Here is a 26,354-nt window from a genome sequence, read left to right as displayed (position 1 = left end):
CTAATTCTACTTAGTTGGAACCTGGAGTGTTGAATTTTTTAACACTCAAATGAGATATAAAAACTTGAAACTTTATTTTGAGATCTTTACCTTTTACAATAGCCTCTCAGATAAGAAGTGAGAAAAAGAAAAAAAATATGAGAGAGATAAAAGGAGAAAAAGATGAGAGCTTGAAAATCATTGTGTCTTCTTGAACTCCCTTGCATGTAATGTCATTTTGACAATTTTTTTTATTTTTTTTATCTCTCTTAAAGCTAGGGCACTTTTCTCTTTTATAGAATTGTTTTCTTAAGATTAGCTTATGATGAAAGTTATTTTATCATGGATGTTGTTTTTGCTGGATGGCCATCCGAGCTTATAACCACCTCCATGCTCCTTGTCTTCCTACAGGTATAATGACTAGAGGTATACATGAGCTGGGCAAAAAGCTCCGTTCAAATTGAGCCGAGCTTGAAAAGTTATGTACAAACTTGGCTTGAGTTTGAGCTTGGCTTGGCTTTGTTCAAGTCACATTAACTTACATTTTGAAAGAAAAATAATTGCATAAAGATCGGGATTTGAACCCAAGACGGCCACAAACATACATGGTATACATGTTACCAACTTAGTTAAAAACAAAATTTATAATTAAAAGTCAACAAAAACAATACATATCTTAAAATTAGTTGCCATATGACACAATTAGACCAGCTTAATCGAGCTAATCAATATTAATCAAGCTTGAATGCCGGATCAAGCTCAGCTCATTTACTTACTTGGTCCAAGTGTTTAAACGAGTTGAGCCCGAGCGCAGCCCTATTGATGACAATAGTAGATATTTACCTTGCTTGCAAGTCTATTGGAGACATGTTTAATCTATTTGGGATAAAAACATAGCATCATTAAACCAACATTTTTTTTTTCAATTTATAACCCGAAGAAACCGCACCCGGCATAAAGACCTTGTCGTGCAAAATGTAGCGTGTTTGGATGGCAAGGCAAGAATTCTCACGACTGAGAATTCCCACTGGGACCATAATTTTGGTTCGGAGCTTGTTCCGCACGAATTCAAGTTGCTCGCATTTCTTTTAAATTGTTTAAATAAAAAAAACCAATCTTTTAAAATTATAATTTAAATTGCTATAATTATAATTGCTGAATTTGTGGGGATCTTACATTTCAACGACATGTGAATTCATATTTCGGGTTCGTTTGGATCACGATTGGCTGAGATAATGTGAATTCATAATGGTGTGAACGATGATGAACTCTTGTGGAAATCCGTTCTCTATCCCGAACAGGTCTCAGGAGCTGGATTCTAGCCCCATGTCCGGTTGACTTTTATTCGTTGATAGGAATGTCGGTGGATCAGATTTTATCCGATATCCTACTGAATCCGACTCCATTTAGTTAGATTTGGTAAGCCAAAACCATTAAGCGATTATAATGATATGCGGATCTGATTTTGAATTTTTTCTACCAACACTAAGATATCTGAGTCCAATTACATGTAAAAAACCAGATTTGGTATAAGATTTTTGCCATCCGAATCCGAATCCATTTAACCAATATCTGATCAAAAGGTCGGATCTGCTATTGGTTACATCTGATGCAAATCAAAACCGTTTACGTCCCTGCTCGCTGACCATTCTGATCCATGCCCACATGTTGGACCCACGTCTGGAATCGTATGCAATCGACAGAAATTAAACACGACTCCAAACCTGTTCTCTATTCGGATCGGATCTAGGAATCTGGATTCCGGCCCCATGTCCGAGGCGTTGTGGCTTGAGAGAACGTGTGAAGGGTTCCATAGAAAAGCGAGGGAAAAGATTCTCTCTCTCTCTCTCTCTCTATTCTGCATCTCCCCTCCCCTTCCCTCGTCCGCCATGTCCTTCGAGACCACCACTGCAACCCAAAGGAGTCAGGTGAGGGCCTTCTTCTCATCTCCTTTGCTACAAATCGATGGGTCTCTCTCACTAAGTTTTTTCATTTTCTGTAGGTTGATTTGTTGGATTTCGTGGATTGGAGCGGGGTCGAATGCCTGAATCAGAACACCTCTCACTCTCTAGTCAACGCGCTCAAACAAGTAATCTCTCTCTCTCTCTCTAATGTGGGTGTTGCTTATTTGTTGGGTTTTTCGAATTGGGTGCTAGGAATACAGGGAGGTTGATGAATTATATCTGGAGAGTGATGCGGACGAGCAGCTTCTGATTTACATCCCTTTCAAGCAAGTCATCAAGTTGCACTCTCTCATCATCAAAGGGCCAGAAGAGGATGGTACGGGATCTGGGTTCTCTTCTTTATTGGTCTTTCTGCACATTCTTCTATTCCCCCTCTGGAATTGCGTTTTTCTTTCTTTATTTCTTTCCTTGTTCTGATCTCGTTTTTCTTGTTGTGTTGTTTGGCGTAAAGCTTGATCGATTTGATTATGATGATGGTCATCATCCATCCAAATGATTAATTGATTTTAATTTGTATTGTATGGAAGGTCGAGTGAATTCTTTTTAACTCCATTATATATTTAAGAATGCACTTTGATTCCTTTAAATCATAGGGTCTATTTGGTAATAGAACTGCATTCAATGTACAGATTCCAGTCTTCCAGATGTTTCGATTGTGCTTACAACTGTGTTCAGGGAAAGTGTATTTTATGATGAAGGAAAGATAATGATTTGTCTTCATGGCTTCTTGATCTGTTCTTGGTCTACGCATGCAGAAACTTGGTGAAGTCAATGTTAATATTAGAAAGGCCAGGCTTTGTCTTCATATACTTTGTGCATTTCATGTGTTATCTGCTAGTTACATGAAGGTGTTTCCTTTAAAAACTATTCATACTTCATGCATTATTAGTTGGCAAGCTTGAACAAATTTTGCTACAAAACTGGGTAGTTAGGATTCTGAAAGGGTTGCACTTCTTGTCTGGGCCACCTATAACCTGTTTGATTGTGAGGCTGTGTGGAAATATGTGTGGATGATGGAAAAAAACCCAGTACGCATCATGAATCTGACCATCAAATAAAAGAGCCTAAAACATAGTGAGACAGGTGCAATAAAGAAGACTTTATATCTGGTGTGTCAGCTTTCCACATGGATTATACATTTTGCATATCTGAGCAGCTGCAGAGCATGCACGTTGTGATTTTACATGTTATGGATTAGGGTGTCCCTTATTCAAGTCTTCAATGTTCGGTTTTGCATAATGCTACATTTTTTTTGCATGACAAAATCCTTGAAGCTATACCTGCTGTCACTTGCGTATCTTTTCTGTTTCATCTTCTTTTACCTTTTCAGTCTCAACAAAGGAAGCTAAGCAGTAAGATAATATCTATTCTTGTTATTATTTTGCCTGAAACTGTGTGGAACAGCTTTCTGATTCTCCTAATACTAGATGTTTCCAAATGTTTTTCTCAATGTGTTATATTTCTTATGCACTGTTCTGTGTAAGATCAACCATGGGCTTCGTGAACAGGTCCCAGACTGGTGAAGTTCTTCACCAACAAGGAGAATATGGGCTTTAGGTGTGTTTTGTTTCTTGATGTGATAATTAATGAAAGATCTCTATCTCATGCTGATAGATCTTGCTACCAGTGATTCTGAGGTCGTAATGTTTTGACTGAATATTTTGCAGCAATGTCAATGACTTTCCTTCCAGTGACACGGCTATTTTGTCCCCTGATCATCTTAAAGTAAGATAATGTATCAGACTTGGCATCATGTATTTTAAAAGTAAGGCCATATCGTGTGTAGCTTACCCTCTTTTTGTTTCTTTGATTTGCAGGGAAAGCCAATCATTTTAAAATATGTCAAATTTCAGAGTGTGCGCAGGTGCGGATTAGCTGTGTTGGAATGATAGACCATATATTTCTTTTGGAGATGTTGTCGGTAACATGGATGAGATTACAGATTAGCCTAATTAGATTGAACAATTGCGCAGCTTAACCATTTTTATTGAGAATAACCAAAGTGGTGAGGACATCACCAAAGTTCAAAAGCTTGTGCTTCATGGAATGACGTAAGTGATTCCATACTTTATTTTCTGCCTTTAGTTCAGTGATGCATTCTCTTGAACTTATTGTGTAAGTCTAATTCTTGTTTTTGTTGATACTTGATACATATAGCCTTCTTTGACTCTTCTTTCTAATTTATTTTGGGCATTTTCTAATGCTATACCAGATCATTTTATGTTTTGTGCTTTTATCCTGTATCCTCTTTGATTTGGTATTCGAGTGAAAGTAGACTGTTTCAAAAAAGAGGAAAGTACGAAGTGAGTTGTGTAGCTTCAATCATTTTGGAAAGATCCATATGTCTAGTACATATTTACTTTCTTTTCTTTTGTTTTATTACATGGAGTCCAATGTTATAAACGAATGACTGATTTCAGTATATCAGAAGGTTAATATTTCTGAAATCCATAGTTATCAAAAACGTGCCTCAAGACGCAAATAGCGTGCCTCACCTTGATGCGAGGCCCTCTGCGCCTTGAGATGCAGGTAAATAGCGCAACAAAGAAAAAAAAGAAAGGAAAGAAAGAAAAAAAAAAGAAAGAAATGGAAGGAAGGAAAGAGAAAGAAAGAAAGAAAAGGAAGGAAGGAATAAAGGAAGAAAGAAAGAAAAAAAGAAAGAAAAAAAGAAAGAGAGAGAGAGATAGAGAGACAAAAAGAAAGAAAATTATTTATATTTGCAATTTTCTATAAAAAAGAAGAAAGAGTGTTAATTTTGCTATTTATTTGTAATTTTCTGTTTTTTATTGATTGTTACTTTATCAATAAAGCATTTCTATTATTTATTTGTATTTGTAGATATTTTTAAAGTTTTTTTTAATGTTAAAGAAAAAAAACTCTGAGGCTTACGCCTTACGTCTCGCTTCAGTTTTTGGTGGAGTGCTTCGCTATACCACAACGCTTTTCACAACGTTGCTGAAATCTTATAAACAAATGACCGATTTCACTGTATCAGAAGGTCAATATTTCTGAGTAGATCACACTGACAATTAGGTTCTTCTTTCTAGTTTGTTTCTTTTCTTCTGTGGTGGTACCACATTATGGGCATCGCAGCTGTTGTACGACCTATTGGGCTATTTTATTGTTGTCTCCCTTGTAGGATCCATTCAAACACTTCTACACACTAGATAGTGTCTATCATGTGATCTATATCTAATAGAGCTGCACTGAGTTAAGCTTTATTTGCTAGGCCAGAAAATGAATCATTACCAGCTCGGAATCTAGCCTCGTTTCTTCCCATAGCAAGGCTTATCTTCCCAGATGGTTCTTCTAGGGCCGCTAGGACTGTGAATCCTTTGTACATGATGTGGAGTGGATTATTATTCAAATAATCTACATCAGGGTTATCGGAAGCACCATAGGACATGGGGAAGCACATTTCTGAAGCGCATAACGTGGCGCTTCCGAAACGTGTTGGGAAGCGCTAAAAAAAATGGGAAGTGCGCTTCCCATTTAGGGGAAGCTCGCTTCTCCCTCGCTTCCTAGGTCGCTTTCAGTTCGCTTCTTAGGTCGTTTTCGAGACGATTCCTAGTTCGCTTCTAAGTCATCCTGCTTCTTAAAATTTTGGAAGTTCCTCGCTTCCTGCTTCCGCTTACCGAATCGCTTCCCGCTCCCGTTTCCTCGACTGACAACTCTAATCTATATACATATGACATAATCCAAGTCTATTCTATCTAGTAATTATGTGTTTCATATTTGGAGATCATAGTTGGACTTTTTGTCAAGGTTGAGAAAATAATATTTGAGTTGCTCGACTTTAAATATGGATGGGTGATGCAGGGCAGGACCCGATTGGGTCCATCGTGCCACCCGATCCGCCACAAAGGGCAGATGAAGGACCCCGCGCATATGACTCACTTGCAGGGACGGAGCCACGACGTAGGGAGGTACCCCTGCGCACCTACGTCAGGCGTGGTGGAGCTCGCACGCCCCAGAACCTTCTGCAAATAGAGACTGACCCGGATCGTGGGTCGGATCTAAATCTGGACCCACGACCCGGTCCAGTAAACAACCTTTAAAAGGCCCTGCCTAGGGTTGCGTGAAGGCAGAGATTACTGAAAAGCTCCAGCCGTCTTTCTTTCCTGCAGTTTTTCCTATTCTTTTACCTGTTTGCTGTTTTTCCTTTACATTTTTCCCTGTTTATTGCATTTTCCTATTGCTTATTGAACATTTCTGAGTTTAATAAAGAAGTTCAGCCACACCGATTCACGGTGGGCCATTATTTTCTCTCCTCCTCCAACGTGGACTGCATCAAAGTGGTATCAGAGCGGGCGTTCCACCTTCATCAGCGGTATGGCTCTTGAGGAGGGAACCGATCCGGTACAAGGCGAAGTGCGTGAGGAGGCGAACAACGAAGATCCAATGTTGCGTGTCATGGAGGTGTTGACGAAAATACAAGAGAATGTGTTGCGTGTGACCCGGGATGTTGCAGGCCTATCGAAAAGGCTGGATGGGATGGATAATCGTTTGACAACACTCGAGTCGCGCAAGGGGCCGTGCGCAGTACCAGATGCAGACTTTGCTGATGGTGTGTCTGCAAATCTGAACCCCCAGGGGGCTGAATCATCCAAGCCGATACCCCTACAACGAGGACCGACCTTCCCAGCAGTTCCAGCATCCATGTATGGTCCGGGCATCTCTCGACAGCACCAGGGGATCCCGGCGAACAACGATGCCCTGGTAAGAGCACCCCACTCCCGACAACGGGTGACTGCGCCTGTTTCACAGGTGGACCCGAGCCTGCAGGGCCCCAGCGGTACGTTGGGTCCACCTGCAGGCCAGGGTGCGTGGCCAGGCGCAACAGCAATTGCGCTGAGGGTCAGCCCGAGCCTGCAGGGCCCCAGTGTTGCGCTGGGTCCACCTGCGGGCCCGAGATCGTGGCAGGGCCTCGCTCGGGCTGTGTCGCAGAGTGAGCTGAGTCGGCAGGGACCCAGCGTCACGCTGGACCCTACTGCTGGCCCGGTCCTATCAGCCCAGCTTGGGAGAGACATACATTTCTTCCCCGACCCCACACGGGGAGGCTCTGTAGCCGCATCCCTGCGAGCTGGAGTTGGCGAACCTTTGTTGATTGGGCCAGATCCAAGAGGACCCAATCCAGTTTGTAATGCAATGGGACCCAGGCCTGTTTCGCTGGGACCAACCATTGGGTCTCAGGGAACGGGTTTGGGTCTAGACACCCCTTACCCAGCCTACCTAGTTGGTTCCGGTTCGCGGGCAGCCCCGAGCCAGAACCAACCCATTAGTTCCGACCCTCAACATATACCCCAGATCGACCCTAACCCATATCGGACCCGGACGGAGCTCCAGTTTGGATTTGAGCCGAGTCAAAACCAGACCCATAATGCTATGGATCGGGGATCAAGTTCAAACCAAGCTTCTTATCCCCACAACTCGAACCTCGATCCAACCCACTCATATCTGGGTCCGACGAGTAGTGTAGGAGCGGGCCTGATCCATATCCCATCGGGCGAATCAACCCATCCATATAACTACCAGGCACCATACCCATACCCATACCCATACCCACCTGTTTACCCAACCTTGACCCAGAACCCAACTCAGCCTCCAGCCCAACACCATACTCCTAACCCACAACCATATTATAGCAATTCTACCCGCGAGGAACCAGAAACTCACCCGAACCCTCCCCCCTACATTGGCCTTCCCGTCATTCCAGTACCACAATACCGGCCGCAGATGGTGCCCGCCCCCGGGCAAACCAGACCGAGGCAATGTCAGCAGGAACCGACGCGCCCTGACCGCCGACCCCCCCATAGGGAGAGTTCGACAGCACCAACATCCCGGCGAGCAATACCGCCCTACAGACAATGAGGCAGCATGGGACGACGACCTTTTCTGGAACGAGCATCCTGCCGGAATGGTGGAGCCGCGACAACAGAGAGCACCAGACCACTCCTCCACTTATGGCGTGAAACTGGATCTTCCGGAGTTTGCGGGACGATTCGACGCGGAGCAGTTTTTCGATTGGTCTTATGCAGTGCAGTTCTTCTTCGATTATCACACAGTTGCTGAACATCGTCGTGTCTCGTTAGCTTCTACGCGATTGAGAGGCCTAGCACAGACATGGTGGGTGGAGCTACAACGATCAAGGGAGCGGCAGGGATTAGAGCGCGTACAGTCGTGGGAGGAAATGCAAAGACTGATGCAGTCAAAGTTCGTGCCTTCGGATCACGCCGAGCGAGCCTACAAGGAATACCTGACCCTGCGCCAAGGTTCCCGAACTGTAGCAGAGTACACCGCGGAGTTCCATCGTCTTTCCCTGCGTGTGCAGATCGAGGAAACAACTCGTCAGCAGGTCACGAGGTACATTTCGGGTCTCCGCCCTGCTATCTCTGATGATTTTAGTTGTGTCACAGTGGAGACATTAGATCAAGCCAACAGTTATGCCATGAACATCGAGGACAAGCTGAAGCGGCGGCAGGAATATCGGACAACCTGTAGTGAGCCCACCAGCCGACCCAAGCCGAGTTTCCCAACCAGGGGAGCAAGCTCCCCTAGTGATTCGAAACCTAGAACAGACCTTAGCAAACCTGACCAGTCAGGCCCAGCTTTCCACACCCGGTCCAAAGCCAAACCTAGTGAGTCGACCCTTCGTTGTTTTAGGTGTCAAGAGTTAGGACATGTCGCGTCCAAGTGTCCGACCGTGAGCAAGAACACCCATCTGGTTGAAGGAATTGTCGAGTCCGCAAGTGAGAGTGATAGTGATGACAATTCATTAGTTGAGATTGAGGATGAGAGGGGAGTTATAGAGTTCGACGGCAACGTCGAAAGTTTGTTGTCCATCCGTCATGTGTTGACCACACCCCGAGAATCGGCCCCATCGAAATGGCTAAGGAATAACATTTTTAGGACCCGGTGCAACTGTGAGGGGCACGCTTGTGATGTCATCATTGATACCGGAGCTTGTGAGAACATGGTGTCTGAGAGTGTGGTGTCTACCTTGAAACTTAACACCGAAAAGTTGTCCCAACCCTATAAGATGACCTGGTTCAAGAAAGGAAATGAGGTTCCCATCACTCAGCGATGCCTAGTCCGGTTTTCCATGGGGGAACACTACCACGATGAGGTGTGGTGTGATGTAGCCCCTATGCACGCGTGTCACATTCTTTTGGGACGTTCCTGGCAGTTCGATCGCCAGACAACTCACGATGGCCGCAAGAACACATACTCTTTTGTCTTTAATGGCCATAGGATAGTCCTTCTACCTATCAAGGAGACTGGTTTCCCCACTGTTGACAAACCTGAGCAAGTTCCCCGAATCGCAGGCCTCTCGTACCGGCTTTTCCTGAACCATTGTCAGGAAGATGGTTATTGTTATGCCCTAGTGGCAAAGCCAGTGATGAGTTCGTCAGTGTCCATTCCCGCGGACGTTGCCCCTCTTCTAGAGGAGTTCTGCGACATTATGCCGGATGAACTACCTGATGGATTACCTTCGGCAAGGGTAGTTCAGCATGCCATTGACTTTGTTCCAGGGTCGAGTCTACCCAATCTTCCCGCATATCGCATGAACCCCACTGAGCATACGGAGTTATTAAGACAGGTTCAGGACTTGCTGCAAAAGGGTTTCATTCGCGAGAGTGTTAGCCCTTGTGCCGTTCCCGCCTTACTTACTCCTAAGAAAGATGGGTCCATGCGCATGTGTGTCGATAGTCGTGCGATCAATCGCATCACCGTCAAATACCGTTTTCCCATTCCTCGTTTGGATGATATGTTTGATATGTTATCGGGTATCACCAGATTTGTATACGCGAAGGGGACGAGTGGAAAACGGCATTCAAGACGCGTGATGGATTGTATGAGTGGCTAGTCATGCCGTTTGGGTTATCTAATGCCCCAAGTACCTTTATGAACATGATGACCCAGGTCTTGCGTCCGTGTATTGGGAAGTTTGTTGTTGTCTACTTTGACGACATTTTGATCTATAGTTCCTCATTGTCCGAGCATTTGAGTCACCTGCGTCAAGTCTTAGATATTTTGAGAAAGGAAAAATTGTATGCCAATGCCAAGAAGTATGAGTTTATGACGTCCAGTGTCGTGTTCTTAGGGTTTATTGTGTCATCTGATGGCGTCAAGGCCGACCCCGCAAAAGTCCGCGCAATTGTCGATTGGCCTACCCCAAAGACTATAGGAGAGATCCGTAGTTTCCATGGGTTAGCCACTTTTTACCGACGTTTCGTGAGAAATTTTAGTACCCTTATGGCTCCCATCACAGAGTGCCTGAAAGGTACTAGTTTTCATTGGACGCCCGCGGCTAGCAAAGCCTTTACGATCATCAAAGACAAAATGACCAGTGCTCCTGTCTTAGCTCTCCAAGATTTTAGTGCAGTCTTTGAAGTTGAATGTGATGCCTCTAAAGTAGGGATTGGCGCCGTCTTGAGTCAGAATCGTAGGCCCGTTGCCTTCTTTAGTGAGAAGCTGACTCAGGCCAGGTGCCAACACTCCACTTACGATGTTGAGTTCTATGCCGTTGTACAAGCCCTTCGTTATTGGAGACATTATCTCATTTATAAGGAATTTGTCTTGTACGCGGACCATGAGGCTTTGAAGTATCTGAACAGTCAAAAGAAGTTAAGTGCTCGTCATGCCAAGTGGGTCAGCTTCTTGCAAGAGTACACCTTTTCGCTTCGGCATCAATCTGGTACCCTGAACAAGGTGGCTGACGCTCTAAGTAGGAAGAACAACCTTCTGATGACTATGTCAGTGCAGGTCATTGGTTTTGAACAATGCAAAGAGTTATACCCTACGGACCCTGATTTTCACAAAGTCTGGGAAGGGTGCATTTCTTCCGATCGCACCCTCGACCCCCGTTTTTGTATTCATAATGGTTACCTCTTCCGTGGTAACCAATTATGTGTGCCCAACTTCTCCCTTAGACTTCAGTTGATTTCTGAATTACATGAAGGAGGGTTAGCAGGGCATGATAAGACGTTCGCTCTCTTAGATGAACGATACTTTTGGCCCAAAATGCGCAAAGATGTTGTCAAGTTCATCCAAGGCTGTCATGTGTGTCAAGTGTCCAAGGGGCATCGTCAGAATAGTGGTCTGTATACCCCGTTACCCATTCCTGAACGGCCATGGGAGCATGTATCCATGGATTTTATCGTGGGCCTTCCCCGCACACCGCGTCGTTTTGATTCAATTTTAGTAGTTGTTGACCGGTTCTCCAAAATGGCTATCTTTGTCCCGTGCAAGCGCACCACCGATGCCTCTTTAGTCGCCTCATATTATTTCAAGGATGTTGCCCGTTTCCACGGTCTACCTCACACAATCACTTCCGATCGCGACCCGCGTTTTATGAGCCACTTTTGGAAATCGTTATGGGACCTGTTGAAAACTAAGCTTCAGTTCAGTAGTGCGTACCACCCCCAGACTGATGGCCAAACCGAAGTTGTGAACTGCACCTTAGGAAATTTGTTACGGAGCCTAGTGGGCGAAAATGTCAAAACTTGGGATCTCGTATTGCCCCAAGCCGAGTTCGCCTATAACAACTCCATTAACTGTTCTACTGGTAAATCTTCGTTCCAGGTAGTCTATGGTCGGTCTCCCACCCATGTCGTTGACCTAGCCCTTGTGTCAGATCTCTCAGCTCCAGCTCCGGATGCCTTTGATGCCGTTGAATATATGCGTGACATTCACAGACAAGTCCGGGCCAAACTTGTTGAAAGCTATGAAACCTACAAAGCTTTCGTAGATCAGGGTCGTCGTGATGTCCATTTCGAGGTCGGTCAACTTGTCTGGGTGTATCTGTGTCCAGAGCGTTTTCCTGTAGGCACCTATAGCAAATTAAGTCCTAAGAAGTATGGCCCTTTTAGGATCCTTCAGTGATTGGGTTCGAATGCTTACCTCCTTGAGCTGCCCGATGATTGGCATATTTCCCCTATTTTCAACGTGACTGATCTATATGCTTCCTGTGGCAACAACAAGTCGACAGAGCCGACTTCTTCCCAACCAGGGGAGAATGATGCAGGGCAGGACCCGATTGGGTCCATCGTGCCACCCGATCCGCCACAAAGGGCAGATGAAGGACCCCGCGCATATGACTCACTTGCAGGGACGGAGCCACGACGCAGGGAGGTACCCCTGCGCACCTACGTCCGGCGTGGTGGAGCTCGCACGTCCCAGAACCAGCTGCAAATAGAGACTGACCCAGATCGTGGGTCGGATCCAAATCTAGACCCACGACCCGGTCCAGTAAACAACCTTTAAAAGGCCCTGCCTAGGGTTGCGTGAAGGCAGAGATTACTGAAAAGCTCCAGCCGTCTTTCTTTCCTGCAGTTTTTCCTATTCTTTTACTTGCTTGCTGTTTTTCCTTTACATTTTTCCCTGTTTATTGCATTTTCCTATTGCTTATTGAACATTTCTGAGTTTAATAAAGAAGTTCAGCCACATCGATTCACGGTGGGCCATTATTTTCTCTCCTCCAACGTGGACTGCATCAATGGGTCAGGAACATTCATTCAATAACTAGTGTAATGATTACTTGTTAGTTGTTACTCTCATGCCTTTTGTCATTTCTTCTATTTCAATTCACAATGAGTTTGATGCTGCTAAATCAGGTGTTGCTAAGTTTAAACTAGTATCCATTTAACCCAGCTGACACTAATCCTATTAATTATATCTTCTTTATATCTACCATTCTATTGTAATATAGACCCTAAATACCAAAACTTATGGCTTTGTTGAACAGGCATATATATATATATATATAAGATAAATATTTGCTATTGTCTACAATATGTACAATCTAGTTGGGAAATCATAGATGTAAGATGCGTCCACTCAATCTGACCTTATAGATGTGTTCCAACATGTTTTGTTTGCTAGGAAACACACCTTAGGTCATATTTTTTTATGTAAAAATATGATTTTTAATTCTTGAAAATTTGGCACATCATGGGCTGATGATTTTTGAAGCCGTTGGAAAACCTGCTTATATGTTGCAAATACATGATCTAATACACATTTTCTACTAAACAAACTATGTACATCACATTTATAAGGTTGGATCCAAAAATGTTGCCAAAAAGTTGAAAAAAATGTTTTTTTTACTAGGCGTAATATTTGCTACTCTCGTCCGTAATGAACCCCCTATTGTAAAAATGTAACGTTTTAATTTTTTTTTTCATTTTTTTGCACACCTGACCCCAGATGTGATCTACATATTAAGTTTAGAAAAAACTGGCCTTTGGATCATGTTTTTCTAATGTATATGTCAAATTTTACGAGGGTTGAAAAATCAATGGCCTATAATGTATCATACTTTCAAACCTAATAAAAAAACATATTTTTACATTGAAAAGGTATGATCCAAGGATTGATCTTTACTATTTTGACCACGCTGAACACATCCATGAGGTGAGATTTGGTCAAAACAACCTCCCCTATGAGTTCCAACTAGGGGGTTCCTTACCCACGAGGTTTGCAAATGCTATCCCCCGTATATATATATATATATATATATATATATATATATATATATATATATATATATATATATATATATATATATATATTACCATAATTATAAAAAACGCACCTCAAGGCATAAATAGTGTGCCTCGCCTTGAGGTGAGGCCCTCTGCGCTGAGGCTCAGGTAAATAGCGCAACAAAGAAAAAAAAGAAAAAAAAAGAAAAGAAAAGAAAGAAAGAAAGAAAGAAAGAAAGAAAAAGAAGGAAGGAAGGAAGGAAGGAAGGAAGAAAGAAAAGGAAGGAAGGAAGAAAGGAAGAAAAAAAGAAAAAGAAAGAAAGGAAGGAAGAACGGAAGAAAGAAAGAAAAAGAAAGAAAAAGAAAGAAAAAGAAAGAGAGAGAGAGAGATAGAGACAAAAAGAAAGAAAAAAAGAAACAAAACTATTTATATTTGCAATTTTCTGCAGTAGAAGAAAAAAAATGTTAATTTCGCTATTTATTTATAAATAAGATGAGAGAGAATCGTTTACGGTGGTTTGGACATATTCGGCGAAGGCCTAATGATGCTCCAGTTAGAAGGATGGAGAAATGGGAAAATATATTAGTTAAAAGAGGTCGGGGTAGGCCTAGGAAGACATGGATGGAGATGATAGGAAAGGATATGAATGCTTTGAACCTTACCGAGGACATGGCATTGGATAGAAATGATTGGAGGAGAAGGATTCATGTGGAAGACCCAAAATGATTTTCTTTTTTGGTTCATATCGCCGACCCCAATTGTTTTAGGATGAAGGCGTTGTTGTTGTTGTATTTATAATTTTCTGTTTCTTAATGATTGTTACTTTATTAATAAAGCATTTCTATTATTTATTTGTTTTTGTAGTTATTTTTAAAGGTTTTTTAAAGTTAGAGAAAAAAATTCTGAGGCCTCGCTTCAGTTTTTGGTGGAGCGCTACGCTACACTACAACGCTTTTCACAACATTGATATATATATATATATATATATATATATATATATATATATATATATATATATATAGGGAGATGGAGAGAGAGAGTGCAAGTACATACTTGTGTCAGCACTAATATGTTTGCCAAGGTTATTTATGGATGAAGAGGGACAGCTTACCAAAGTTATTTATGGATGAAGGGAGACAGCTTCAATGTATGGTTGTTGATTTGGAAATGATCGCACCATTGTAGCTAGATGGGGGAAGATGAAACAATTGATGGATTCATTGCAAAATAACTTAGAGCGGAGGGGCTTAAGGTAGAACATAAACAAAAATGTTGTAAGGAGAATACCATTGCAAGTCAGTATGTTTTAGTACTTAAAACTCTATTGTGCTTCATGATGGTAAGTTCAACGAAGATATCATATTTGGATTGATGCTAGATGGATGAAGTTCGGGCAATCTACTGTTGTGCTACTGATAGGTGGTGTCAGGTGTGTGGCTTTTTGGGTTAGCAGGCATTTTAGATTTGGATATACCAGCACTTTCATGGTGTGATTGTTTGGCAATGCATGTGCAACATGAACACAGTGTGTTTCAAGTTGAGGTGCAAATGTTAAGATGGATTGTTTGCTTCATTTGTAGTGAGGTTGAGTCAACCACTCACCTGCTCTGATTTTGTTTCACCTTTCAATAGCCCTTCATGTTGTTGCAGCCAGACCTGACTGTTTTGGTGAATCTCGTCATCTATGTCACAGGGATTCGGCTAGCAGGGTGCCGCACCCACGTCGACGCGACGCGGGTGCGGCACCGGGTGCGGTCAACGCACCTAGGTTCATTTTGGTCCAATTTTTCAGACTTAAAAAAAAAATTTGCCAAGAAATTTTTTTTTGCCCTATATGTCACAGGGATTCTCCAACTAGGTGCCGCACCCGCACCCGATGCGGTCAACCTGACCCTAGGTGCAGTCAACGCACCCAGGGTCATTTATGTCCAACTTTTGGACTATATATATATATATATATATATATATATATATATATATATATATATATATATATATATTTTGCCGCACCCCGCACCCGGGTTTTTTGGAAGTGCCGCACCCACACCCGCACCCGCACCCGCACCCGCACCCATGTGACTGTTAGAAAATAACATATATATGTATATACTGGAATATATATATATATATATATATATATATATATATATATATATATATATATATATATATATATATATATACTCTTCGTAATACAAGAGTACGTATATGTATATATACATATATGTATATAAATATATATTTAAAGTATATACGTATATCTTTGTAATATTTATTTTTCTGTATTTTTGTTTTATTTCTTTTTATTCCTTTTTTGTCTTTTTCTTAACAGTCATAATGACTGTCACTGTACAGTCTGACTGGCTGTCAATGTACAGTCAACAGTCAATATTTGACTGTTGACAAAGAGCTGTTGGGAATAGCCCAACAGCTCTTTCAAGAGAACATGTAATCTATAAATAAGGCCATTTGTGCCCATTGTAATTCACTTTTTGTAGAGGGTTCTCCCTTTCAATTATATTCAGATTGAAGTGCTTTTTATGCACTCTTTTACATTTGTGTTGTGAAACATTTACATGCTATTTTTGTTCTAGCGTATTCGATGAATGTATGTATTGTCAAGTTATTTGAAAACTTGATTATTTGTAAGTCTCTTTTCATGGTATTAGAGCTTGGTTTATGATCAACCGTGTATTGGTGGGTTGCCTCGTAAAACATGCTTGCTCTCGTTCGTGGTAGTGACTCTCTTCTTTCTTTGTGATTTATCATGGGTGAATTTTTTCCACACAATACAAGCAACTCCAACTTTATTCCCCCATTCAAACTTGAAGGAAGCAACTATAACATTTGGGCGGGACACTTGGAGACATTCATAAAAGGTCAAGGTTTGTGGGGTTTCGTAAGAGGTACTATTCTTGAACCTACTCTCAAAATTACATTAGGTGAAAATGGTGTGGAGACTAGTCTTGAAGAAAGGGATAAAGCTATGGAAGAATACTACAAAAAATTAGATGAATGAGACATGAAAAATGCCAAAATTCTTTCATGGATGCTAAGTGGAGTTTAGACAAAAATTGCCTCAAACCTTTTATGTTGCAAAAAGGCTAATGAAGCATGAGAATATCTTAGATGTATGTTTACCGAAAAAGATATGGCTCACAAGTATTATCTCAAAGAAAAAGTTAGAAATATCAAACAAGGAGATAAGAATGTAAGAGATTATTTTATGGAGTTATCCTCCATTTGGACCCAACTTGCCCATTTTGAACCCAAATGGGAAGGGAAGTGTATAGAAATGCGAAGAGTTCAAGTTGAAGAAGATAGACTCTTCGCTTTTCTATATGGTTTGAGACCCGAGTTTGAACAAACAAGGGCTTCTTTGCTATCATCTTCATCACCTCCTCCTATTCATGAGATTCTCACTAAACTTACTGGAGAAGAAACTAGGCTAAACATGAGTAAGAATATTAGTGTACTTGCTACTTCTAGCAATAAACAAGAAGAGGATTGCGCACTTGTCGCATCCAAACCAGGACATTATATCCAAGGTTTTAAAACCCGTGACTCGGGACTCGACTCGTGACTCGGCGGGTCAACTCGGACCGGGTTTTGTTAACTTTTGAATTTAAAAGAAAAACAATTTATAATTTGTCTCAAACCATGTTTTTCAGTAAACAAGAGATCCTTGGGTTGTGTTAAGGCATGTAATCACTGAAACTGGGAGAGAGATGCGACTCTTTCTTAGGTTGCGTTTGAACTGATAACAATTGGCATCAACTAAATTAGCTTGGTTTTTGCTTGTATTACTTCCTGGGTTTGTCATTTTCTAGTTAAACCATTCATAGAGAGCAGTAGCATTGAAAAATGCATAGGCTGATCTCTGCCATACTATCTCACAGGAATATTCCCAACTTACCAGTTACCCTTGTGTCATGCCCCCTTATACAGTATTCTTAATGAAAAATTGAACAACAATGGCATGCCATGTGTTCTTTTTGTTGTCCATGTGACCATATATAAATGTACATCCTTGACAAATGAACAAAGGTCATTAAAAGCAACTAATGTTGTAGCAAAAACCTCTAGGATAGCCTGCTAAATAGCCTTCAAATTTCTTTTTTAGACAAAGGACTATGGAGTAAGTTGAAGAATAACTATGGTGTAAGTTGAAAAATATGAAATTAAGTGGCATGACAAAAATTCTCGAAAGAGATGCAGCATATAAAATCTTGGTTGTTCACTCCCAAACAGAGCTAAAACTCTTTTCCCTATGAACACTGGCTCCTAATGTTGTTTCTTATGAATTAGCGGGATTTTTGTATTTTGATGGTTTTGTGCATTGTCAAGCAATCAAGAACTTATGTGAAGCTCTGTTGACATTTGTCTTATTGGTAGAAATTTATGGAAACGTTACGAATCCTCTCTTGAGTGACTTCTAGCTACTGGCTACCACAAGGCCAATTACCAGTTTTCAACATATACTTAGTTCCTTAATTTTATGCTTCTGATAATACATGATGAATATTATAGTTGATTATGCTATGATAGTGATACCTAGTACCTGTTACGAAGTTAACACACACACACATGGAAGATCCAAGAGCACACATACCACAAATCCAATGAGCACATCAGTCCACCAAATCAGCCAACACAAGGACCACTAAGGATACACTCACAAGAGACCCTAAGGGTCTGTCTGATTGCTTGTCCAAGATTGGACAGACCCTTAAAACATAACAGACAAAACATATGTTCTGTATGTAACAACCGTACTTCGTCCCATGTTTGTTTCAACTCAAATAAAAAATCAAATTTCAAACATCCCAGAACTCACCCGAGTCAGGCCGAGTCAAGCCGAGTCAGGTCGAGTCTTGGCAAGCCGAGTTTGCCTTGCCGGGTTGACTCGTTGGAGGGCCGAGCCGAGTCAACGAGTTGACTCAGCGAGTTTTAAAACCATGATTATATCAAGCCATATAAACCTCCTCATTTTAGTAAGAATAAAAGAGAATAAAAAATCATTTGCCATAACTGTAATGAGCCCAGTCATATTAGGCCTCAATGTCCTAGATACAAATATAGGCCTCAAGAAAAACGTATTGTCGTTGCACCATCAAAACAAGACGAGGATACTCTGAATCTCAAAGACCTCACCAAATCATTATCTCAACTGACAGAAGCATTGCAACCATTGCTTAAAGGATCTACCTCAAGAGCGGCCATTGCATCCTCTTCTACTCCTGGTACGTGCTCTTGGCTTCTTGATTCAGGAGCTTCATTTCATATGACCCCACACAGGTCTATTTTATCTAAATGTCAACCTAATTCAAATACATCATTTGTTTTCACTGTCGATGTCACTGCCTTGAAAATAGATGGTGTTGGAACTTTTGAAAATGATTTGTCAAAATACAACAAATTTCATATTCCAAAAATAAGACTTATACTAAAACTTCATCTTAACCTACTTTCAGTTTCTGAAATCTCGGACCATGGATGTGATGTCATTTTTTTATCAAATAAATGTTGGGTGCAGGATCGCCGGTCCGGGAAATTGATTGGGGAAGGTTCTAGGCAAGGAGATCTCAAACAAAAGATATAGGGACTTGGCATCATAGACTTGGACACCCAAATATAAGGAAATTAAATTTTGTACCTATTACCAAGAATCTTTGTAAAGATAATTTTGAATGTAAAAGAATGTTTACTTGGTAAAATGACAACCTTGCCTTATGGTCAAAGAACTTTTTACTCTTCGATGCCTTTTAAATTAGTTTATTCGGATGTGTGGGGTCCTGCTCCCGTAGCCTTTAAAGGAGGATTCTTCTACTATGTTGTGTTTATCGATGACTTCACTAGATATTGTTGGATTTACTTTCTTAAGTTTAAATCTGATGTGTTTGCAACCTTTAAAATGTTCCATAACATGATTAAAAATCAATTTGAAAGTAAACTCAAAATTCTCAGAACTGACTCTGGAGGTGAATATTTGTCAAATGAGTTTAAACAATTTTTAGAAAACGAAGGAATTTTGCATCAAAGATTGTGCCCTAGAACCCCATAACAAAACAGAATTTCAGAAAGAAACATATACATATTATAGAAACTACAAGGACTCTCCTTATTGCTAATAATGCTCCTAAAAACCTTTGGGCTGAAGCTGCGTTAACTTCAATATATCTTATAAATAGGATGCCTTCAAAAACTTTGGCCAATGAAATTCCTTTTGAAAAATTATTCAAATATCAACTTGACAATCAAAGACTTGAGAATTTTTGGTTGCAAATGTTATGTTTTAAATGATAAAGGAGTTTAACTATCTTCTAAGGCTATCTCCTGTGCATTCATTGGTTATTCTGAAACACAAAAAAGATTTAAATGTCATGATATAAAAGATGCTAAACTTCTCGTCTCAAGGAATGTTAACTTTGTTTAAAAATGAAAGTGGATTTGAAGAAAATATGTCGCAAGACATAAATTCTAATTACTTTTTTTTATTTAAACTACTGTCTAATGATGAAAATATTTATGTAGAATCCCCTATTGAGAATAGAACAGTTGAACCAATAGTATACACTAGAAGAAATCAAAACACACCCAATGAAAGTGTAAATCAAAGTAACCATGAAGCATTAGAAATTCCTTCAGAACAAACCACTATTCGTAGATCCGAACGAACCTCAAGAGTTCCAAATAAATTTGTGTCTTATGACTCATTCTCTCCTAAACATAAAGCATGTCTTATAGCTATTCATTCATATTTTGAACCCTCATGTTACAATGAAGCAAAAAATTTACCTGAATGGATAAAAGATATGTATATAGAATTAGACGCTCTTAAAGAAGCTAACACTTGAAAAATTCTAAATTTACCCATTGGAAAGAAGACCATAGGTTGTAGATGGGTTATGCTAACATGAGATAATGTATATTTGAGGATAATCAGATTATGTTTGGTCTTGTGAGTTAATATCATATTAATCTTCATATGGACTATTGGAATGATATGAACAAGTTATTATGTTATATGAAGGAGCTGCATCTAATTGTTTAGATTTGGATACAAATTTAATTTGTTGAAGCTACATGCATACAGGATTAGAAATATGACTGAGATTGCAGGATATCTATGTCGAGTTATGTGGTCATCTCTTGCTGGTGTGACTTCATTATTCAGAAAAATCTAAATAAAGCAATTCAATTGTCCCATGGAGTGCTAGTAATTGAAAGAGCTATAACTGTTTGGTCTTGGAGACCTGTTTGGGATCTTGAGATCTTTTTAGTTTGATTGTGCTGCAGGCTTGCAGCGAATGCTTATGTGGTAAAGCAAACTTAAGGGAGGATATTTTACCTTTTCACTGATTTTCAGCATCACAAGGTTATCTTACTATAAGATAAAGAGATATTAACTGATCCCACAGCAAAGGCTTAGTATTGGTGCATTAATGATGATTTTGGTATGGTATTAGATTGTATATTCACAAAATTAGGCTTGTAGGCCAAGTGGGTTATGTTTAAAAGTTGCCTACTCTTGCATTGTTTTCCTGTGTTGGTAGATTTTTGAGTTCTTTTTGCTTGACGTTAATGAAGATAATGTTGATAAAAAAATTACATGTATTTGTGAACAGTCCTTTTTTATTGCACAGTTTGCACTTGAAACCTTGATGCCATAACCAGAGTTACCGAAAGCTTCTTAGATAGGTGGGAAGCCCGCTTCTTGGAAACTCGCTTTGGAAGCGCGATACTCCTCGCTTCCGAAACTTGATGAGAATCTCGATTCTCCAACGCTTTCCTTATGCTTTCCATACGCTTCATCTATTCTTATACGTTTTCTCACTCTACTTTTTATGTTTTTTATGTGTCTCCTCTCACGCTTCTCATTCACTTGCGTGTGCTTTGGCAGTCATTATTTTTAGACTTTGTTAAAAATTTAATTCTTACAATAAAAAATCATGAAACTTTAGAATAGTCACTTTTATTTTAGCTTTTATTTGCATTTCATTTCTATTCTCATTCAATTCTCATATTGTTTTTTTATTCTTCACTTCTTGCTTCCTATACATTTTAAAATGCATCACTTCCGCCGGCCCGGGAAATTGATTGGGGAAGGTTCTAGGCAAGGAGATCTCAAACAAAAGATATAGGGACTTGGCATCATAGACTTGGACACCCAAATATAAGGAAATTAAATTTTGTACCTATTACCAAGAATCTTTGTAAAGATAATTTTGAATGTAAAAGAATGTTTACTTGGTAAAATGACAGCCTTGCCTTATGGTCAAAGAACTTTTTACTCTTCGATGCCTTTTAAATTAGTTCATTCGGATGTGTGGGGTCCTGCTCCCGTAGCCTCTAAAGGAGGATTCTTCTACTATGTTGTGTTTATCGATGACTTCACTAGATATTGTTGGATTTACTTTCTTAAGTTTAAATCTGATGTGTTTGCAACCTTTAAAATGTTCCATAACATGATTAAAAATCAATTTGAAAGTAAACTCAAAATTCTCAGAACTGACTCTGGAGGTGAATATTTGTCAAATGAGTTTAAACAATTTTTAGAAAACGAAGGAATTTTGCATCAAAGATTGTGCCCTAGAACCCCATAACAAAACAGAATTTCAGAAAGAAACATATACATATTATAGAAACTACAAGGACTCTCCTTATTGCTAATAATGCTCCTAAAAACCTTTGGGCTGAAGCTGCGTTAACTTCAATATATCTTATAAATAGGATGCCTTCAAAAACTTTGGCCAATGAAATTCCTTTTGAAAAATTATTCAAATATCAACTTGACAATCAAAGACTTGAGAATTTTTGGTTGCAAATGTTATGTTTTAAATGATAAAGGAGTTTAACTATCTTCTAAGGCTATCTCCTGTGCATTCATTGGTTATTCTGAAACACAAAAAAGATTTAAATGTCATGATATAAAAAATGTTAAACTTCTCGTCTCAAGGAATGTTAACTTTGTTTAAAAATGAAAGTGGGATTTGAAGAAAATATGTCGCAAGACAAATTCTAATTACTCTTTTTTATTTAAACTACTGTCTAATGATGAAAATATTTATGTAGAATCCCCTATTGAGAATAGAACAACAGTTGAACCAATAGTATACACTAGAAGAAATCAAAACACACCCAATGAAAGTGTAAATCAAAGTAACCATGAAGCATTAAAAATTCCTTCAGAAAAAACCACTATTCGTAGATCTGAACGAACCTCAAGAGTTCCAAATAAATTTGTGTCTTATGACTCATTCTCTCCTAAACATAAAGCATGTCTTATAGCTATTCATTCATATTTTGAACCCTCATGTTACAATGAAGCAAAAAATTTACTTGAATGGATAAAAGATATGTATATAGAATTAGACGCTCTTAAAGAAGCTAACACTTGAAAAATTATAAATTTACCCATTGGAAAGAAGACCATAGGTTGTAGATGGGTTATGCTAATATGAGATAATGTATATTTGAGGATAATCAGATTATGTTTGGTCTTGTGAGTTAATATCATATTAATCTTCATATGGACTATTGGAATGATATGAACAAGTTATTATGTTATATGAAGGAGCTGCATCTAATTGTTTAGATTTGGATACAAATTTAATTTGTTGAAGCTACATGCATACATGATTAGAAATATGACTGAGATTGCAGGATATCTATGTCGAGTTATGTGGTCATCTCTTGCTGGTGTGACTTCATTATTCAGAAAAATCTAAATAAAGCAATTCAATTGTCCCATGGAGTGCTAGTAATTGAAAGAGCTATAACTGTTTGGTCTTGGAGACCTGTTTGGGATCTTGAGATCTTTTTAGTTTGATTGCGATGCAGGCTTGCAGCGAATGCTTATGTGGTAAAGCAAACTTAAGGGAGGATATTTTACCTTTTCACTGATTTTCAGCATCACAAGGTTATCTTACTATAAGATAAAGAGATATTAACTGATCCCACAGCAAAGGCTTAGTATTGGTGCATTAATGATGATTTTGGTATGGTATTAGATTGTATATTCACAAAATAGGCCAAGTGGGTTATGTTCAAAAGTTGCCTACTCTTGCATTGTTTTCCTGTGTTGGTAGATTTTTGAGTTCTTTTTGCTTGACGTTAATGAAGATAATGTTGATAAAAAAATTACATGTATTTGTGAACAGTCCTTTTTTATTGCACAGTTTGCACTTGAAACCTTGATGCCATAACCAGAGTTACCGAAAGCTTCTTAGATAGGTGGGAAGCCCGCTTCTTGGAAACTCGCTTTGGAAGCGCGATACTCCTCGCTTCCGAAACTTGATGAGAATCTCGATTCTCCAACGCTTTCCTTATGCTTTCCATACGCTTCATCTATTCTTATACGTTTTCTCACTCTACTTTTTATGTTTTTTATGTGTCTCCTCTCACGCTTCTCATTCACTTGCGTGTGCTTTGGCAGTCATTATTTTTAGACTTTGTTAAAAATTTAATTCTTACAATAAAAAATCATGAAACTTTAGAATAGTCACTTTTATTTTAGCTTTTATTTGCATTTCATTTCTATTCTCATTCAATTCTCATATTGTTTTTTTATTCTTCGCTTCCCGCTTCCTATACATTTTAAAATGCATCACTTCCGCTTCCCCGTATCATTTCCCGCATCTGCTTCCTAGTCTGGCAACCTTGGCCGTTACCATTAGGTACATTCATGACGAGATCCTAATAAAAATGCTGCATGTCAATTTCTTTATCTTGGTGTAGTTGTCACCTGATCAACAGAGTGGCATGTTTGGCTTCTTTTTTCTCCCACACGTCTGGGAGAAACCACTGATTTTTTGGGTTGCCAAGAGGCACAACATTGACCGTGCCCTGTTCCGTCACCTTCAGTGTAAAGTATGTTTCGATTTGTGCATGGGAACACCCCTGGGGTTTCGAACTCAAGATGTCCCTTCATCTCAGGACAAATCGAGCTGCCCCCTTGCAAGGTGCACAGTGCTCAGGTTGGTGAGTGCCATGATCTTAGTTGAAATCACCATCCATCACTAGTGAGACTGCTTGATGCCTTGCCGGGGCAAGGTGTGGCATCCTGTGGTTGTTAAGCTGGAGCATATTTTTTACTTGGATATCACAATTGGGCTATGGGTAGCACATATTGATTGGCTTGCTGGAGTTTATACATATAAAGGGATGACTGCATCACATGTTCACTTAATGTGCGCGTGCATACACACATGTGCACGCATGCAGACACTTTTTTTTCTTTTTCTGATTCTCCAAAACCATATTTTGCCACCATGTAACTTGCATTTGCGATTTCTTCAGGGTGGAAACAACTGACATGAAAGGGCTGAAGAAGATTGAAGAGCACTGATTTCAAGTTTTCAATAGCGTGCATCATTTATACTGCCATTATACCCCAAAATCAATTATATCGTTTCTGATGTGAAGTTTCAGAAAGAAAAGATCAGTTTAATGACTTTGACCTTTGTTTGGTCAGGTGGAATATTAGGTACATGCATTTACTGATGTAATTGGCCTTCTTTCATATTGGTCTAAATTTGATCTTGTGGAATGTGTTTTATTGGAAATGATAGAAATATTTTAAGGTCCTTGCACATGAACTATATATGACATCTTGTCAATCATTTATATTGACTTTGTCATTCATGTTACAATGATTTCAAAACGAGAAGCTCAACTTTCAGAAGATGGATCAACACTGCTGCCGTTTTTTCTTTTTTGTTCATTAAAGACCATGACTGCTAAGCTCTTGTTACTTGCTGGACTCCATGTCAAAGCCCAGACTAGGGGTTCCAATGGATTGAATTATGTTAGATCATGCTTTGATCCTAATCCATATCTAAAACTTCATCCGCAAATCTGAATTTTTATGTGGTACTGCCGGATACTGTAAGAATTGGCTCAAACATGTATTTTGCATTGAAAAGTTTAAACAGATTGGATTTCGTCTGCGTATGAGTGCAGTTCTGACAAAATATGATCCATATATTTCAAATCCAAAAGAGTAAAAGTCCGAATCCATCCAGATATAATTTACTGGCTGAAAAATAAAGATTGTGGAACGTGGTTGCATAAGAGCTCTCTCTCTCTCTCTCTGGTTGAGGACAAATAAATAACTTCAGACAGCAAAATCAACAGGATAATGTTTGCTGCAATCGTTTGTATACACAAATGCCTCCTTTCTTCTTCTTTTTTTGTTTTCCATGAATCTATCATAGATGTGACCAATTTTTATTTAGCAGAAATCAGTACTTGGATCATCCATTTACGACAAAAGGCATGATTTGGAAGTAGGGATGTCAATGGGTTGGGTTTGACCCGGACCCGACCTGTACCAAACCTTATAGGATCAGGGTTTGGTGATAAAAATTGAGGTTCAATTAGAAACCGGGTTGGATCCAAAGGGTCTGATTAATATATGGAGCTGGGTACGGTTTATGAATTTCATACCATACTCAAGTCTGACCCAAGTTTCAATTAAGACCCATGATTTTCAATATAAAAAATATAAAAAAATATTTTTTTACTAAGTATGGACTTGGTGTGGTTCATGTAATCCTTATAGGACTCAGGTATGATTTTCTTATGGCAGACCTGATTGGGCCTGGGTTCGGACCTGATATTGTTGCACCTCAGTCAGATCTGGGTTTGGACTCACCTGGATCCGAACCAGATCTGACCCATTGACACACCTATTTGGGAGGTTTCAAAAAATCAATAGCTCACTTTGTGTGATATTTTCATAACACTTGAAATTGCGGCTTTAAGTCAAAAGAATGCGATCCAAATTGTCTTTTTCTTGCATTTGGATCCCTCTATAAGATCCGACTGGGTCAAAACAACCTGCGACTTTGTGTTATAGAGGCGTTTGTACATACAAGTATTATCCCAAAAATAACTGAAGAGGTTTTCTAAGCAATTTTT

General features: G+C 39.7%; 1 protein-coding gene across 3 annotated transcripts; it reads left to right on the top strand.

Annotated features, from left to right (window-relative positions):
• The first annotated feature begins 1,520 nt into the window (after nt 1-1,520).
• LOC149830617 (PITH domain-containing protein At3g04780-like) lies at nt 1,521-25,058 on the top strand. 3 transcript variants are annotated; one of them, XM_090015881.1, is made up of 8 exons: nt 1,810-1,907; nt 1,982-2,068; nt 2,136-2,259; nt 3,452-3,500; nt 3,611-3,668; nt 3,761-3,807; nt 3,917-3,994; nt 24,732-25,058. In XM_090015881.1, exons 1-8 carry the CDS (start codon nt 1,869-1,871, stop codon nt 24,778-24,780), a joined length of 531 nt encoding a protein of 176 aa, XP_089872007.1. In that variant the 5' UTR covers nt 1,810-1,868; the 3' UTR covers nt 24,781-25,058. The 3 variants fall into 3 exon arrangements, with proteins under 3 accessions (XP_089872008.1, XP_089872009.1, XP_089872007.1); XM_090015883.1 differs by lacking the exons at nt 3,452-3,500; nt 24,732-25,058 and having other exon boundaries at nt 1,526-1,907; nt 3,917-3,973; XM_090015882.1 differs by lacking the exons at nt 3,452-3,500; nt 3,611-3,668; nt 3,761-3,807; nt 3,917-3,994; nt 24,732-25,058 and adding an exon at nt 2,573-3,433 and having other exon boundaries at nt 1,521-1,907.
• The last annotated feature ends 1,296 nt before the right edge of the window (nt 25,059-26,354 follow it).

The sequence above is a fragment of the Nuphar pumila genome, chromosome 8 (genome assembly GCF_984573655.1).
Source record: "Nuphar pumila chromosome 8, dmNupPumi1.hap1.1, whole genome shotgun sequence".
Classification (NCBI taxonomy): Eukaryota; Viridiplantae; Streptophyta; class Magnoliopsida; order Nymphaeales; family Nymphaeaceae; genus Nuphar; species Nuphar pumila.
This window is presented reverse-complemented; position numbering and strand designations above follow the sequence as displayed.

Coding starts and splice junctions, on each gene's coding strand:
- LOC149830617 (XM_090015881.1), top strand. CDS start 1,869: ATGTCCTTCGAGACCACCACTGCAACCCAAAGGAGTCAG. Junction 2,069..2,135: donor TAGTCAACGCGCTCAAACAA/GTAATCTCTCTC, acceptor ATTGGGTGCTAG/GAATACAGGGAGGTTGATGA. Junction 3,501..3,610: donor AAGGAGAATATGGGCTTTAG/GTGTGTTTTGTT, acceptor AATATTTTGCAG/CAATGTCAATGACTTTCCTT.